This window comes from Pagrus major, chromosome 11 (assembly GCF_040436345.1).
Source record: "Pagrus major chromosome 11, Pma_NU_1.0".
NCBI lineage: Eukaryota > Metazoa > Chordata > Actinopteri > Spariformes > Sparidae > Pagrus > Pagrus major.
This window is the reverse complement of record NC_133225.1, coordinates 6,579,921-6,596,272: the sequence shown is the minus strand read 5'-3', so window position 1 is coordinate 6,596,272 and position 16,352 is coordinate 6,579,921. Positions and strand designations below refer to the sequence as shown.

The 16,352-nt window shown below is 38.4% G+C and overlaps 1 protein-coding gene across 3 annotated transcripts in view; it reads right to left on the bottom strand.

Moving 5' to 3' along the window:
• The window catches only part of lpp (LIM domain containing preferred translocation partner in lipoma), a 155,679-nt gene that overhangs the window by 95,524 nt on the left and 43,803 nt on the right, over positions 1-16,352 (bottom strand). For all 3 annotated transcript variants that reach the window (XM_073475942.1, XM_073475943.1, XM_073475944.1), the window contains one exon: positions 4,035-4,228. In XM_073475942.1, coding sequence (XP_073332043.1) covers positions 4,035-4,224 — 190 coding nt within the window. In that variant the 5' untranslated portion in view covers positions 4,225-4,228. The remainder of the gene's footprint in view (positions 1-4,034; positions 4,229-16,352) is intronic.

Below are 16,352 nucleotides of genomic sequence, written 5' to 3'. Positions count from 1 at the left end.
GAGATAAAAAAAGAAAAAGGGGATTAACAGTTTTTTCTCAAGTCACAGAGGTCATGAGATTTTAACAACGTAACTCTGGTGAGACTGAATTTACTAAAGTTCAGCATTTACATCACAAAGTACAACATTACAACACTTTTATCATCTACAAATGTATCCCCACCCTCTTTATATTGTTTCATTAATCCTCTTAATACCCAGACATTGATTAATTGTGGAAAATAAGACAGTGGCAACCGCTCGAGATTAAATGTTTTATCGTAAAATGACATTTTGGAATTACAAGGCTTTAATAATGCCACAAATCATCAACTGGGAATAAAATCTTGTTTTTTTTTAATTTGCTAAAAATCTGTGGCCAGAGGTAAATGTCAATAATAAGAGATTAAGGGTTCATTTTGTTTCTTTCTTCTAGGTGTGACAATCGAATACTGTTTGATTATATTTAACTGATAAAATCTGCCACAATAACTTATGTACTAGGGCTCCAAATATAATAATATATTATTTTTTAGTAGACCACAAAAATTTGGAGCCTCTAAAACACATCTCATCCAGGGGCCTAACCTATAAAACAGATTTACAACGTGCAGCAGCAACACATTCCCAAGCGTGTTTGTCCACACTGGTTGATATGTCTTTCCTGGCTTCAATCTCCTCCATCATCTCCTCATCTTGTTTTCAAGGTTTGATTTCTTCTCTTGGTCCATGGATATTCCCTTCCAAACCTACATTTATGCTTCCAGTGTATAAGGGGGAAATCGCAAAGCAGTTGCCGTCTATTTAAGTTGATTTGAGATTTATGGATACACGATCATAAGTTTCAAACTGGATTCTCAGAACCTGCTTAAACAAGGTTTTTATGCTCACCATCTTTAATAATTCGAAAACACAAGCACACCATCAGAAATGATTTCAAGAGCGTTTTTATAAATGAGGCCCCAGGACCGCCAAAACTTCAACACTGGTGATGTTCTTTTTTCCCCTCCCTGGCGGGCACAGCTCAAACAGGAGCCATCTAAGAACAATTTTTTGCAAAAACTAACATCTGGAGTACCAGACATGTCCACAACTCAAACCACAAACCCCCACAGACAGCGGTGTTTTCAACCTGACAGTGTTCTCGCTGCTTGCTGAATTTCATAACCGTTTCCCCTGTTTTGGAAATCTAGGGCTCTCAGGGGGGTTTGAGGGTGGAGGTTTAGATAATGTTCACATTACAACACATATACCAGATGGGGAGGGTGGAGATACAGTATATGGATGGGTGATAGCTTGTGTGTCATGTTGTACCTCTATAATTATAATAATAATAATAGGATTTTGGTCAATCTTTAAACAAAGTGGTGTGTTATGCAAAAATGAAGCATCAATGCCAGTAAAAGGCCTACAGGTAAGGTGGAGGAGGTGTTTTATGCTTGTATTATTTCTCACCACCGACCGGAAAAGATTTCACATGGCATTTATTCTCATATTATTCTTAACAGCAGAGAAAGAGTGGTTTCTCTTCATTTGCATAGATCATCCTATTATTGTGTTTCTTTGAGTCAAAAAGGCTTGTGCATGTTTTTCAGCACCAAAATATGAACACATAAACCGAACAATGAAACAGACGCTTCCTCACAGTTCTTCACTTACTTGTTACAGCAGCAGTCTTTATTTAGCAAAAGCCTTTTTAAGAAGGCAACTAAATATTACATCGCATAATATCAGCCTCCCTCGCAACAGATATCACTCAGCAGAGGTGATTATGAATGCAGTAGCTGCACGGTGGAGTCATATCTGCCTCATGTAAAACAGACACGCTCGTGCTCTGCAGAGCAAAGCATGTTTGGCCTCTGTGTTTGTTCAACTCAATTCTTGATTATTTGAGGATTTGATTTGGCTGAAACATAAACCTTAGTAATGCCAGACTATAATCACTAATCAAACACTAATTAAATAAGTTACTCAGAAAAATGATAGACCTAAAACTCTATTAGCGATGTGTTTTTGTAGAACTAAAACCTTTCTCACACAAACCATCAGCTCCCAAGGGACCTAAAAGTGCAGACAGCACAAGGCTTCCTGAACTCACACGACTGAAAAACCACAGTACTTACACTGTATGTTCATTACAAATTAGGTATGCAACACGGCCTCTGTTACAGTCAAGAACTTTAATCATGTAAACTAGCTGGGGTCAAGAGATGCGATAGTTATCTCCCATATCGACCATGTGTTATTCTTAATTTTATGTAAATCATATATGTAAATCATTACCTTTCTATCACGTACCAGTAATTCTCAAAAACACAAAAGTTGCAAGTTACCACCAACTGATTCAGCAAACCTCCCAGAAATATGCATGTCAAAACACCATTAGTGGCTGCTTCTGTTAGCAATTTCTGGAAAGCTTTTTAGACATGTGTTTAGACTGAACATGAAGGAAATTTTAGAGGTTGCATGACTGAAAGAAAGACAATGCAAAGATGTGACTGTATGCGTGACGAAAAATTTCATCCACAAAAATGTGCAATTAATGCAAGGCTTTACGGTTCCACTTGACAAATGTAAAGAGGTTAAAAAAGGAACGAGCGTACTCGGTCAGAGTCTGAGTTGTGTGTACGAACGGTATGGACTGTCAGCCGCAGCCAGATGTTCTTAGCAGAACTTAGCAGCCAGATGTTCTGATAACTGACAGAAACAATAACCAAAAGTCAAAAGCCAAAAATAAGATCCATGTTGCAATAAAAACAAACAAAATGTAAAGTTGAATGATCATGTTGTGTTTCAGTGCCTTGATATGTTCCTATTCTCCAGCTCCAGTTCTGCCAAGGATGTTATGTTTTCGCTTGGTTACGGTTGGTTGGTTGGTTGGTTGGTTGGTTGGTTGGTTGGTTGATTGGTTGGTTGGTTGATTGGCTGGTTGATTGGCTAGTTGGTGAGCAGGATTACACAAAAACTACTGAATGGATTTCCATGAAACCTGGATGGAGGATGGGTCTTGGCCCAGAATGAACCATTGCAAGCATTTTTTAACATTTTTGTTAAATTCTCAGGGACTGCATGGATTTTGATGAAAAATATTGGCGTATCTAGGTGGCTGGTATCTATGAGTGAGTGCAATTTAATGCAGATCCAAACAAAAATCCTGATCCAGCAGATTTAAATATGATTTATTTGATATTGGCTTAGGCTCAATTGAATTAAAGGGGACTGTTGGGCCTTGGCGGAGGTTTGTGCTCTACTTGTCACTATTTTTTTTACATTTTCTAACATTATTTACTGCTCCTCTCTGTTTTGCAGGTGATTGTGAAAGCTTTGGTGAAGTCTTGTCAAAAACCACATACATTATACAGTAGGTTGAAGTCACATCATTTATCAATTTCAAATTAAGTTTTTTAGGACTGTGAAAATGTGTAACTATGGAAACCGATATTAAAATGCTCTTGTATCTGGCAAAGAACAGATGAAAAAGGATGTATATATCATATTAGTAGTGCTGATTTATAAATGGGTTTAGGAAATGAAGGAAACGAACGAAGATTCAGTAGCTGTTCTAAAGTGAAACACAGTCGGTCATTTAAAGTTGGGGTTTTGTGCAGATTTAAAATCAGTCTGCAGGAGACTGAAGGACTACTTACAATCAATACAATGACATTGCTACTCAAGTTCACTTGTTCCTGAGGGAAAGCTGTCGAGTTCATTGTTGAGAAAAATAAATAATTTAAGCTGAAGAAAAACATGGATGGGGACTGATGCTAAAAATGGAGAGTGCAACTTAATATATAAAGTATGTATGATGTCAGTAAAGTATGATATTTGGCAGGTAGGAGATCCTGGACAGTTTGGTCTGACCAGGCTGTAAACAAAGTTAAGATGCTGACTTTGAGACACAAATTACATGTAAAAGAGAAACTCCAGACAGTGAAGAAGTGAAGACTGTTCTTAAATAATATTACATTTAACATTTGGTCTAGTCAAATCTGTGTCTAAAGTGACAGTATAAAAGCTTGATTTCAGTGATGTAGTGGTTCCTCCTGTGTTGTTACCTGCAGTGTCAGCATGGGCAGGATCTCCCGCCTGTTTGTAAGGGTTGAACTTGGGCTTGGGTGCGACCATAGGGGCAAATTTCTTGGGTGCCTGCTGCTGAGAGATGGAGATGCTCGCACTAGACGGAGTAGTCTCCATCCTGGCAGCCACTTGTCCCGTCTGGTCGTTATTGTTCGCTGGGCTCCACATGGTTCTGATGAAAAAACAGACAAAAGCTATTCAAACTGAAGCTCGGACAAGTGAATTCAAGAACGACAAAAAGTCAGTAGACATCGATGATAGAGACCCTCTAACAATCACTAAATGCCTTTAGAGCTAGGGTCAAAAATGGTCTTGACTATTACATTCAAATAACATTTATCCATTCGCATTTTCAGTCTGAAGTGCTGCCTGCTTGAATCATTTTTTAGAAGTGAAACACTATCTGTTTCTTCAAGGATAAGAGCACCAGTGATCATATCAGTCAAGTAAGAGGCCTGAACAAAAGTAAAAAGTGGTCTCTTAAGCCAAACGTCACAGTTCTTGGAACAGTTATATCCTTTAGTAAAATGAAGTATAACTGGAAATTCTTGAAAGTGACCACATGATTAAAACTAGAATTGCACTCAGTAGAGTGCATACCTCCACCAAGGCCCAACAGTCGCCTTTAATTTCATCAAGCCTAATGAAAATATCAAACCAACCTAAATTTGAAACCACCCACAACTGCTTAACCATAATTTAAGCTCACCAGATGTAGGATCTGCATCAAATTGTACTCGCTCATAGATATGATGATTTTTGACATCAAGATCGTTGAAAAAAGTACCAAAACTGTAGAACAGCGCCCTATCGTTCAATTAGAATATCAAGGTACGCCAATCTGAGTCAAAGTAGAGCGGGTCATGCTTCTTGTTTAAGAAAATTATATAGTTACTGACGAGGTGCAGATTATCTAGCCAATCGAATGTTGTTGCAGTTAGTAGCAGCTTTGTAAAAGGCCACTTTAAAGTGTGTTACATCGTCCAACATGTTCTAAAAGCCCCTTTTCAAAAGGTGGAAACGACGGCGAGAGGGCTTCAACCATTTTTGGAATTTGCCAAAATAGAAAATCCAACAACGAATTTAAAGAATGCAGGTGTGAGTTGGTGTATAAGTTGGCATGCTTTCAACTACTATTTCAAGGTCTCCTTACAAGTAATTCTTGTAAGTACACAAGTAATTCTGTCCTTTTTTTAATGTGTGAACAACAGAGTTCAATGAAGCCACGCAAGTCACATAAAAGGATTTATGGAGAGATATCAAGGAGACAGTCAGATGAAACCAGGGCTGCCTCCTAATGTACCCATTCCAAACAGGTACAAATATTTATTTAGTAGGACGACATCATAGCATGTTGTCTGAAGCACAGTGAAGCTTTAAGGTCAAGGAGACCAACATGACTCCCACCCATGCTGGCCTCTCTGTGATGCAGGCTGCATTCCAGACAACACTACTATGCCTCCGTACGCCAGTAAAGTTGCTGTTCCTGAGCTACGGCTTTGAATCAAGGCCAGAGCATTTTATCACAGAACATTATGATGTTAAAGTGAACTGGACATGTGGATATAAAATATCACGTTATCCTCTTAGTGATTTGTGTAAAATCTTGCCGTATTTATCATATGAATTATTGAGTAATGGCCAAAAATGTGTTTTGTGAGGTCAAAACAACCTTTGACCTTTAACTACCAAAATCTAATTAGTTCATCGTTCAGTCCAAGTGGAAGTTTGTGCCAAATTAGAAGAATATTCCCCGAGGGTGTTCTTTAAATATCGTGTTTGAAAGAATGGGACGAAAAAAACAACCTCAAAACATAAAGCCTTCATCGCAGAGCCATTAAAATGGGATGCAGCTGAATAGAGAAGTCACCAGAAGCAGCACTTTCTTATTCCACTGCTACCAGCCTATTATTTGGTCATGTTCCTCATACTGTACAACTTTAAAAATGGCAAAACTCAATCTATTTTTGCAGCAAATTGTTGACAGGCTCATAAGATCCAACTTACTGTGTAAAACACCTTAAACTGACATTGTTTCCCAATAAGGATTTGTGCTGGTGGTTGAAAGCTGTCTCCACATACAGCACAACTCTGTTATCGTGTGTGTAAGATTCAAGTCTACTTTTTTTATTTCAACTATTGAGTCAGACTATTGAAGCAGCTGATCTTATTATTTTGTCAAATAAAAAAACAAGTTTCAGCACACAGTTCTGACGTGTATTCATTTGTCCAATTTGAAAAAGTAACAACAAAGTGGAGAGGAAATCACTTTGAACTCTGAACCTCTCATCCTGTCTTGCAATGCCTACATGAGAACAACAGATCAAAACAGTGATATGTGAGACAAAGAGCGGCGAAAACAAAGTCTTTTAAAACCAAAAACACGTAATAACAGAAAAGATCAATGGTTTTTCAGTGTTGATGCAGCTATCAGAACAGATATGAGATCAGTGTTGAACAGTAACAGGACATTGATCTTGCAAGTAATTTTCTAAGTATATTTATTTATTTATCTTTACTGTATTTTATGATGGGGTAGAGTTATATTGAAGAATAAAATTGTCACATGCAGCTAATCAATATAATGAGTTTAATTTGCCTATTATGTATTATTGGTGGACTTTTATGACCTTATTACAGTTACAGTGAAGAGCAGACTACAGCAGAGTAAGAGAACTTGCTGCGGCTGAGGACACAAACATCCAGTATTTCACCATCGCATTCTGAAATCACTTGAAATATTTGAACTATTTATACGCCGCGCTTTTTCCCATCCATCTTTTTGTTTGTGTTTGTTGTGCTCTGTTCTGATGTTTTTGCTGTTTATTATCCTCCGTCTGACTGATACAGGGTTTACATTCTTTCTCTGGAGCAGAGCAGAGAAGCCCACGCACAATCATCTTTTAATATCTGCTCAAATCCCTGCTCCTCCTGCCGTCTGAATGGTTCTTACTTTTGATATTTCTCCCCACTCTTAATGCTACGATTCAGACGCGCGCTGGTGTCTCACACCCACCTGTCCTTTCAATGCAAATGCTTTCATTTTTCTCGACGTTCAAATGGCTGACAAAATAAAAGATGAATTAGAAGAAGAGAAAAAAAGACGAAAATGATCTTAGCGTGTGTGAGTAAGACTCAATACACGACATGTTGAATGGAACATCGCTGTTTCCTGTACGTGGTTACATTTTTTGATGATGGCAAATAATTCATAGTGGAATGTCACTTTTGGGAACTGGGTACTGACGTGTACATTAAAACCACTTAAATCAGTTTCTCTGTTATTTAAAATAAACTCTATTTAAAAAATAGGGATGTATAGGCATTTAGGGAACACAAACCAGAACCAAACACGCTGATTACCTCAATATATAATCACTCTTCTAACAGCTTTTCCTTTATTTTAAGTACAACATCTGTATTAAATAATAACATCAAGTTCTAATTAAATCTACTGTCGAATGGAGAAATCACAAATGGTTAACAGTGTGTTCTGTAGTTCATAAAGAAGATTCTGTTTCTGAAAATAAATGTTTCTGTGTTCCTTAGCAGAACAATCACTTCTGTGAAGTGGAGGCAGCAAGCTCAGTGAGGGATATCTAAAACCTAAACCCAAAACCATCTGTATTATCAGATACCACACGAGCTGAGCAGAAATAAACATGTTTTATGAGTCAGCCTTTTAAGATATTAAAATATTAAATATATTCATTATTTTTCCAATTAAACATCTCTCAATACTCTAAAAACAGCTTTCATAAAAGAGCTGGGTATTGTAGTTTTTTTAAGAAAATGTTACTAGTGCACTTGTTTGGTGCACTATAGATATAAAATGTGGCAGTAAAAATAAAATGCAGTGCCCTTGTTCATCATCATTGTGGCTCACTGTTGCACTGCTCTCGATACCAAGACAATAGTTGTTGACAGGATTAATTCATTGTTGGTTTTGGTCTTTTCAAAGAAGGTTGAGAATAAGAAAAATATAGATTAACAGACTTGTCATTTATGAGAACAATCTTAAGAGAAGACAAAGCCAAGGCGAGGAGTCGAAAGTACATGGCCAGTATTCAAACATAACATATCTGTTTCTCTCTAAGGCCTGGCAGTCATATACTGTCAACTGTTTTCAGGGCATCAAATAGATTACATATTTGAAAGCCACAGTTTTCATCACCTTTTAACGTTGTAGGACATATGTCAAAACAAAGACTCTACTGTGGTCTGATTTTTGAGGCAGAAGCAATCGCACAGAAGACCATCCACTTCCAGTAAGCTTACAAGAATGAGTCAGACGTTCAACTTCCACAGAAACAGAGGAGGCAGGCCTTCTGAACATGTGTTGCAGCTGCCTTTTTCTGTGTTCAGCGTGCTCATTAATTGACTATTATCAAATGGCTCAATGACTCATGATGCAGTTTATTTTACAATTCACGTCATTGTGAAACACAATAAAGGTGCACTGTGTAGTTTCGGGGGAAGAAATTTTAATCAAAAAGAGAAAGATCTACTTTGACTGAGTTTTTATGCGTACAACTAAATAAACAAACTCTCTTTGTTTTCACGACTGAATAATCTGACTAAACAAACTGACCTTAAAAAGGACAACACAATTTTTCATACTGTTTTACTTTGTTTATATGTGGCGGACCCTGCCACCTTTCTAGCTTCAAACAGTGTTCTGGGGACCTTATTTTCCTCTGAGAGCAGCTTGTTTATTCACTTGTGGAAAATATAAATATTTCTGAGTTTGTATTATTGGCTCATTAATATTATAAATATCAAAATCTTGAGTTTGAATTTCTGTGCCAAAACTACATAGTGTCCCTTTAAGGGAGGCTGAGCTGAGTGAAAGAGCTGAGTTTGCTCATTTTTATTTTCACAGTGTCCAATAGCCCCTGAAAGTGACACAGCACTAGCTGTAGTGATAAATGTGAGTGATTAAGATGCTCTACCAATAACAACCTGCTCAAAGAGTTACAGATTACGTGATCATGTGACTTATTTACTGTTTGGATTTTATTCATTATTATATTGTGGCCTAAAATGCTGGTTTGGAATATCCCCATACTTTATTTGATGTCTTTCATTTATTCCAACAAACTTATAACTACATTTTCTTGTGTAAGGTCCAAATCCTTTTAGGGCTAGGGTTACATCATTTGTTTTGATACGTTCATAAGATGCTGTGCTGTATCTTGCATTTCTCACTTCTCTTACATTTCAGACCTGCTGAAGACAGTGTAGTTTTCTGTTTCTCAGGTGCTTTCACAGATAAAACTGTATCTGAATCAGATCAGATTTAAAGACACTATGCAACGGAGCACTTTACAGTACAGTGTGACCCTCCAGTGAAGCAAAGTCAATATTTTGTATTAATTGTCATCTATGTGTTCTCAGTGATAGGGTACAGCTATGACAGGCCATTAGTCTAACACAGGCAGATGAACACATTGACAGTTTGGAGTTTCCATTGCACCCCGTATGTCTCAGGACTGTGGGAGGAAACCAGAGCACCCAGAGGAAACCCACACAGACACAATATATGCAGCACACACCATGTGTATATCAACTCTGCTGTCAGAAAAGTCTGATGATGTAATAAAGTTATTTTTGATTTTTAGTTTAGTTTAGACTTTAGAGTTCTGTGATTTGCTGCTACTTAATAAGCTAATTAATGCATTTGCTTACAGCACTTCTGTATCAGCTATAATGTGCTCTGTGATAAAGTCACTACTTTGTGCACACAGACAGAAAGAAGGTGTGAACAGACCACAAGAAGACATGCAAAAATGCACACCCACTTACCCACAGTACATTTCTATAAGTAAGGCATATGGCATAGGTCAGAAGTACACATGCAGTCAAAAAAAAAGTGCTGCCTCCGTATCAAAGCCTCATGAAAGGAAAGTCAATCGTGATTGCCGGGGCAGTTGCAAGATGACTCACAAAGCTGTGACACCGTGTTTAACAGTTTGCTTTATAGGGGGCACGGCAGTCGGGCTGTCTTCTCACAGCTGTTCCGCTGCACTTTTACAGCTGTCATTGAGGAACTGCTGCAGGTGTTTCTGCTGCATTAATCTTTTATACCCACCAAGGAAACTATCAAACAAAACCATCCAAAGAGGACCACAGAGAGTACAGAACTCTAACATAAAATGGCAGGGTTCAGACATTTTTTATTTTTTTGAGAAAGCATGACATGCTTTCTAGCAAACCTTTGTGGCTAGGAGACTGAATCGCATGTTGAAAACATACAGCAAACTGCCGAACTTGATCCGGCAGCGTTTATGATCTGCTTTTCAAAATGCTTTAGTAGCTTCAATAGCTTCTTTTTTGCCTTTTTTAGCATAGACAAATACACAAAGATCCACAGGTGACTGCTGTTAACGCAGTAGACTCAGTGGATTATATTTTTCAACCAAAGGAAATAAAAGCTGAGAATCTAAAACTATTTTGTACAACAGCTGAGCACTGTAGTTTTAAACAAACTTACTTGAACATGAGTGAATAATGCATTTGTTGGGGACTATTTCCAGTGGTGGATTAATACACATTTGGTGAGCTACCGAGTATTAAGCGACATGACGGTGTATGTGCGAGTGACTCAAAATGAACTATAGCACCATCATACTAAAGGAATCTGTCACCCACTGCAACGGTGTGGCTCACTGCTGTGTTTTTAATTGTTTTTTGACAATAATGGAGCTCTGTGGCGCAGAAAGAGAAGACAGAGATGACACTTGGTAAGATCAAGTCATTTTTGGTTTTGTTTTTCTCATTTGATTTGTTGAAAGATAGAAAAATATAGAATATCACCAGACTTAAACACAATAGTCAAGAGGCTGGAGGTGAAAGAGGAGTTGATAGTAGACAGCAGTGGAGTACAAGACCAGTATGTTTAATCTAAAACTAGCCTCTACATCAGTAAATCTGTAATTGTCACATCCTGTAAAGAAAAGCTGTGGTTGCCGATTAATTTGAAATGGCAAATCTAACAGCAAACAGTCGACTTACACATCCAGCATATACAGAGCAACACTCATCTGGAGTCATGTCAATCTAAGCACAATAGAGACTCCTTTTAGTCCGTTTTGGTCTATGCAAACTCCAGAGGGAAAGTGTGGCTCTTTAGCTAACTGTTGCTGACTGTGTATGTTTGCCATTTGTTGTCGGGCAGTTGTGTACGGTGGGCTTTTAACACAGAAACGCTGACAAGGGTGAGAGTGAACCACAACAGTAAAGCTGTGGGCCAGAAAACAACAAGCTGAAAGACACTAAAATGATCTGTAGAGATGAAGGGAACTGCAGAGTTGGGTTCATTTCTACGAGCGACACCTTTGACATTAAACATAGTTATTAAATCTATTGTTAATATAAAAATGTTGCAGCTTTAGGTGTACGGCTACATTATTATGGAGTATACTGTAATATTGTATGCAGGTACTGTGCATGCAGTAAATGAACACTCAGACTACGGACTGGTCTTCATCTGTCATTTATGGACAGTATTTGTGTTCTTTACTGACTATATCTTGAATAAAGTCTGGGTAGAAACCATAATTTCTAAAAAATAAAAATAAAAATACAATACAATGTGGATTTTTTTGGATGAACATCATTTTAAATTGGTAATAGGCAACTTCTTGAGTGTTAATTACTGACCACACAGTGTAATGGCTGTAGAAAATCTGCATATAGATTGGTTCCTCTATAAACCTTTCAGATTGCTATTTGATTTGCCACCGGGCTGGATTTTTCCCGGAAAAATGACGATCTAGTTTCAGTACACAGAAGGCACATCTACCATAGCGCAGACAAAAAAAAAAAAGAAGAAGCATTGTTTTCATTGGTTGCAATCCCCAGGTAACTGTGGAAACTCTACACTGCAAGAGAAAAAGAATCTCATTGATGAAGGAGGCAAAAAAGGAATGATAGAAAAAAAAGGTAAAAAAAACAAAAAAAACCAAGAGTGAGCGACGGGCATTCACTCTATGGTGAGCGCCGATGTTGTGTCAACATTTGTTCCACTGTTGATAGGGGATTCCCCTTACCACCAAGACTTCAGACGGTTCAAAACGAGCATCCTTTCTACTAGATCAGTAAGTAACAAGATCCACCGACTGATGAATACATCTGGGTGTTTTAATCAGACTTTTATTAGTACTAAGATCAAGTTTATAAGGTCAAATGTGGGTTTCTTACGGGGGTTGTTTTGCTTCGGAAGGTAACCAGGCTGCTATAGCTAACGTTGTCTTTGCAACAGTGGGGCAAACAGCATTATGACAGGGAAACTCTAGGAGGGGGGAAGAGTTGAAAAATTGTCTATTTCTGCTTTAACCTTAATAAACTGATGCTACATTAATCGAGGTATCACATCAGGGCATCAAAACAGAGGTGGCCTAAAGATCAGAAAAGCGAGCTTGAGGAAAGTATAAAAGCAGCCCTTGCTCTTCCCTCTTTACCACCACTGGAGGTGCCATGATTGTTGGCAAGACCCTTAATCTTTCAGCTGCTCTAGGTGAGCATCTTAGGAGCCAGTGGATCAGACTGGTTGTACTGGGCAGCTTCCAGGTGTGAATGTGTGTAACTGTGTGAGTGTGATCAGGGCGCTCCTGCAAAGAGAGAACCTGGCTCTTAGAGAAATTTCCCTGAATAAATAAATGTTTTTAAAAAATCATAGCCAAGAAAATCGGTGTCCGCTGCTGTCATTTGCTTTGCATTTTACATTTTGAGCCAACATTCCACAGCAATCTGCTGGTTTGCTTTACACAACAGGAAGAGACTGCATATGAAAATGAACAAATGTCCTTAAAAACTCTTCCACACATCCTGTTCATACATTATATATATCAAAGGTGTTCGTAAATATCTTAAAGCTTATAAGACGAAGTGACTAAAGATTTAAAGGGCAATTTCTCTGCATTTCTCCCACCTTGTGCCCTGTCCCATGAGTAGAGTTCAGTTATCTACACAGCCCTTGGTTCACTAGGCACCGATCAAAACATCACTTCAAAAGGACACTGCAAAGATGAAGATGGAGATACACTTTGGCTGGCAGATTTTTCATACCAAACAGAGGGGTGGTAGGCAACTGGGATTAGCACTCACGGTTCGTGACGCAACGTGCGGAGGTTCAGCCATGCAGATGAAAACGCTTTAAAAATTAAAGGTTCCCATCTGCAAGAAGCTGCTGCCGAGTCTTCCCTGCATCGGACTCGCTCTGCTTTAGAGGGCTGGTTGAATGGCTGAACAGGTTAATGCCACATTACACAAACAAGCGCTCGTTCGCCATGTTCCGCTATTTGGAAAAGAGGAAGAGCAAAGAGTTCAAGTGGTCATTATGGATCTAGAAATGTTTTGTGCTGATGGGTAAATATTTGAACGTGCCGGAAGTCTGACACCACGCTGCATGTTGACATATTAATAAAAGCAAAAGGCTGTTTTGGACCTCTTTCAAGTGTTAAAAAATTAATACTGGGAGTGCAATACCAGTGTCAGGGCATCAGAGTACTGGGCAAGTCAAACATCATGTTCTGAAACATAGCTACTGCAAACAGCATAGCAACATGACAAGATCGTCTCAACACCAACTGAGGAGCAAGGAATGGGATTTTATTACTGCTGCTGCTAATTTAGAGCCATTTACATTTAATATCAGTGGTGTTTACTATTTACTTATTATCATTATTTTATTTGAAAATACAATTAATGAAAAATAATTGTTATGAAATATATGCATCACAGGTACTGTTGTACCCTAGATGTTACATGGCTAACATGTGACATTCTGCTGACATTATCTGTACATCGCCAGCAGTCACACAATGACCTAGAAATAATCCACTTTACAAAATTTAGGATTTTGCATGCATGTTAATGTGAGAAAGTAAGTAAGAATTTACTTCTTTATCCCTTTAAGACATAAAATTCCCTGCGCAAGATGTGAGAGATTAATTTGTTCTTTTACTTATCCATATGAAACGTGTAGGGTCTGGATTAAGTGAAGTAAAACATCTCTGTTAAGTCCCAACACAGTGAGAGGTCTTGGTAATACCCCAACAGGGATAAAAGAAAGAGGACATTACTTGTATATATCCAAATGAGTTTTTGCATATGTTACACCCCTACAGGGTATCAGATATTATGTCTTTAATTAATTATGCATAAGGCTGCGGCGATGCAACGCAATCCTTTGGGGCAACTCCAACTGTCAGTGTTACGTCAGCCAAAAGTGGTTGTTTTTGCCTGCTGAAGATGTTATTCTAAGTTTCTGACAACATTACCGAAACAATTCCTTCAGAGATAGACCTTTTTGTAACCAGAAGCACAAGTCTCGTTCATGGAGAAGTCTCGCTCTAAAAATCTTGCAAGAGGTGACAACGGTGGAAATGTGAGACAGAGGGTTGGAAAAAGGAGTTTGGAGTTTAGCAAGAATTGATTTCCAAAGTCATGGTTGAATATTTAAATAATTTCAACAATCTAGATGAGGCAACAACTGAAACAACTCAGGTCTATCATCGCAGGAATTGCTTCCCTAATGTTAACAGTCTCTAATGTTGTCAGACACTAGCATACTCTTGTAAGAACAGAGAAGAAGACTGCTAGCAAGAACACAGACCATAACCATGCCTGATTTAAAATACTTGGTACACACTGAGTATTAACATTATTTTATTTGTTGTGTCCACAAGGCACCTTTAATCAATTTATCTTTCAAACTTGAAAATAAAAAAAATAGGTGCAAGGTGACTGATTAGTTATCAATTAATCTGCAAATAATTATTAAATTGATCTGTGATATAGTTCCAACCAATTAACAGACTAATTGTTTGTCAGTGTTGTGTAATTTAATGGGTTTTAATGTGTTATTCAGCAGGTACATTTTTTGGACTTTATGTTAGAATGAGGCACAGTTTCTGTTTTGTATTCCAATGTCTACAAGTAGGAACTGATCATTAGATATTGAGATCATGATATCTGGTACATCTCAGGTAGATTTCTGAAAACTCTCCTTTAAATATTTGATGTACTGCAGCCATCAGTTTTTGTCACGGTCCAATTTTGGCCCGCAGTCCTTAATTTGCTCGTCTGCAACATTTCATCAAAGAAAGAACAGGAGCTGGCACAAAGAAGTTAAACTAGTGACTTTACAAAGGTCTGACTTCACTGTGTGAAAAAAGGGTCCTCAGGGGTCTTGATACATTACAGTGAAGCACCTTCACCTCTAACACCAACAACAATCCGTCCCTTTTCAACACCCTTGTCTCAAAATCACCTGCTGTAAGTCAGTCTTCGCACCAACTCTGGCTGCGTAACACAAACCAGCTGTGACAACAAGGAGTGAGAAAGCTAGCAGGCAAAATCACCTTTTTGTTTGTGTCAAAGCAAGTGTGCTCAGAGCTCAGTGAAGAAGAGGGTCTCCATCACAGCTAATCGTGTCTACACTCAGACAGTAACCCGATGAGAGGGGGGCTGATTCCACATTGACAGAGGCCGACGGGCAGCAAGTGTTCTCCAGAGGGGCGAGAACAAACTTGTCGGTTGGGGTGCGCTAACGGACCTCAACGGTTACTTGTCAACTTCTACATCAGCGGTGCAACAGGGTGCTCTTTGTTTCATATCTACCAACAAAAACACTCTACACAATCAGTTATATTAACACATTAATCACATGCTTCAATTACTTCTGACAGGAAGCAACGCTTTGAACTGTCACTGCGTGGAATTATTCTTTCACCATAGACAGAACGTGTTTCAAAGCTACAGTCCACCTGGCTCAGAGTCAGTTTTTAAACACAAGGAACGCTCCATTTGATAAAGGCCAGAAAATTTCAGACCCATTTGTACAAGGAGCTATCAGCCAGCCAGTGTAAAGCCTCTCATAATTAGGCTAATTACACAGAGGGATAATATGAAGGTTAATCAAATGATAAACACGGTGAATACCGATTTGTTTTCCCCATTAGCTATTGTGAAGACCCCAACCAGTTGATAACCATTACAAATGAGATTTGGAGCTGTGACTACTACAAAGAGTAAAAACCCCACCCCCACCACCACCACCCTGCACTACCTCCCTGAGCAAAACAGGGGGAAAAAAACACAGGATAGCGGGTGAGAAAGGTAGCTGCACTGCTTTGATTTACCCATTTTAGACATCATGTGAAATGTATTCTCAAGTTGAAAACAGCTTCAAGGTGTGAAAAGGCTCTGCTACTGTACATCTGAGTCTACTTAGATTTATTACAGAGGCCCCATTACACTGACATTTAAACTGGAGGTGTTCAGTTTGTAAT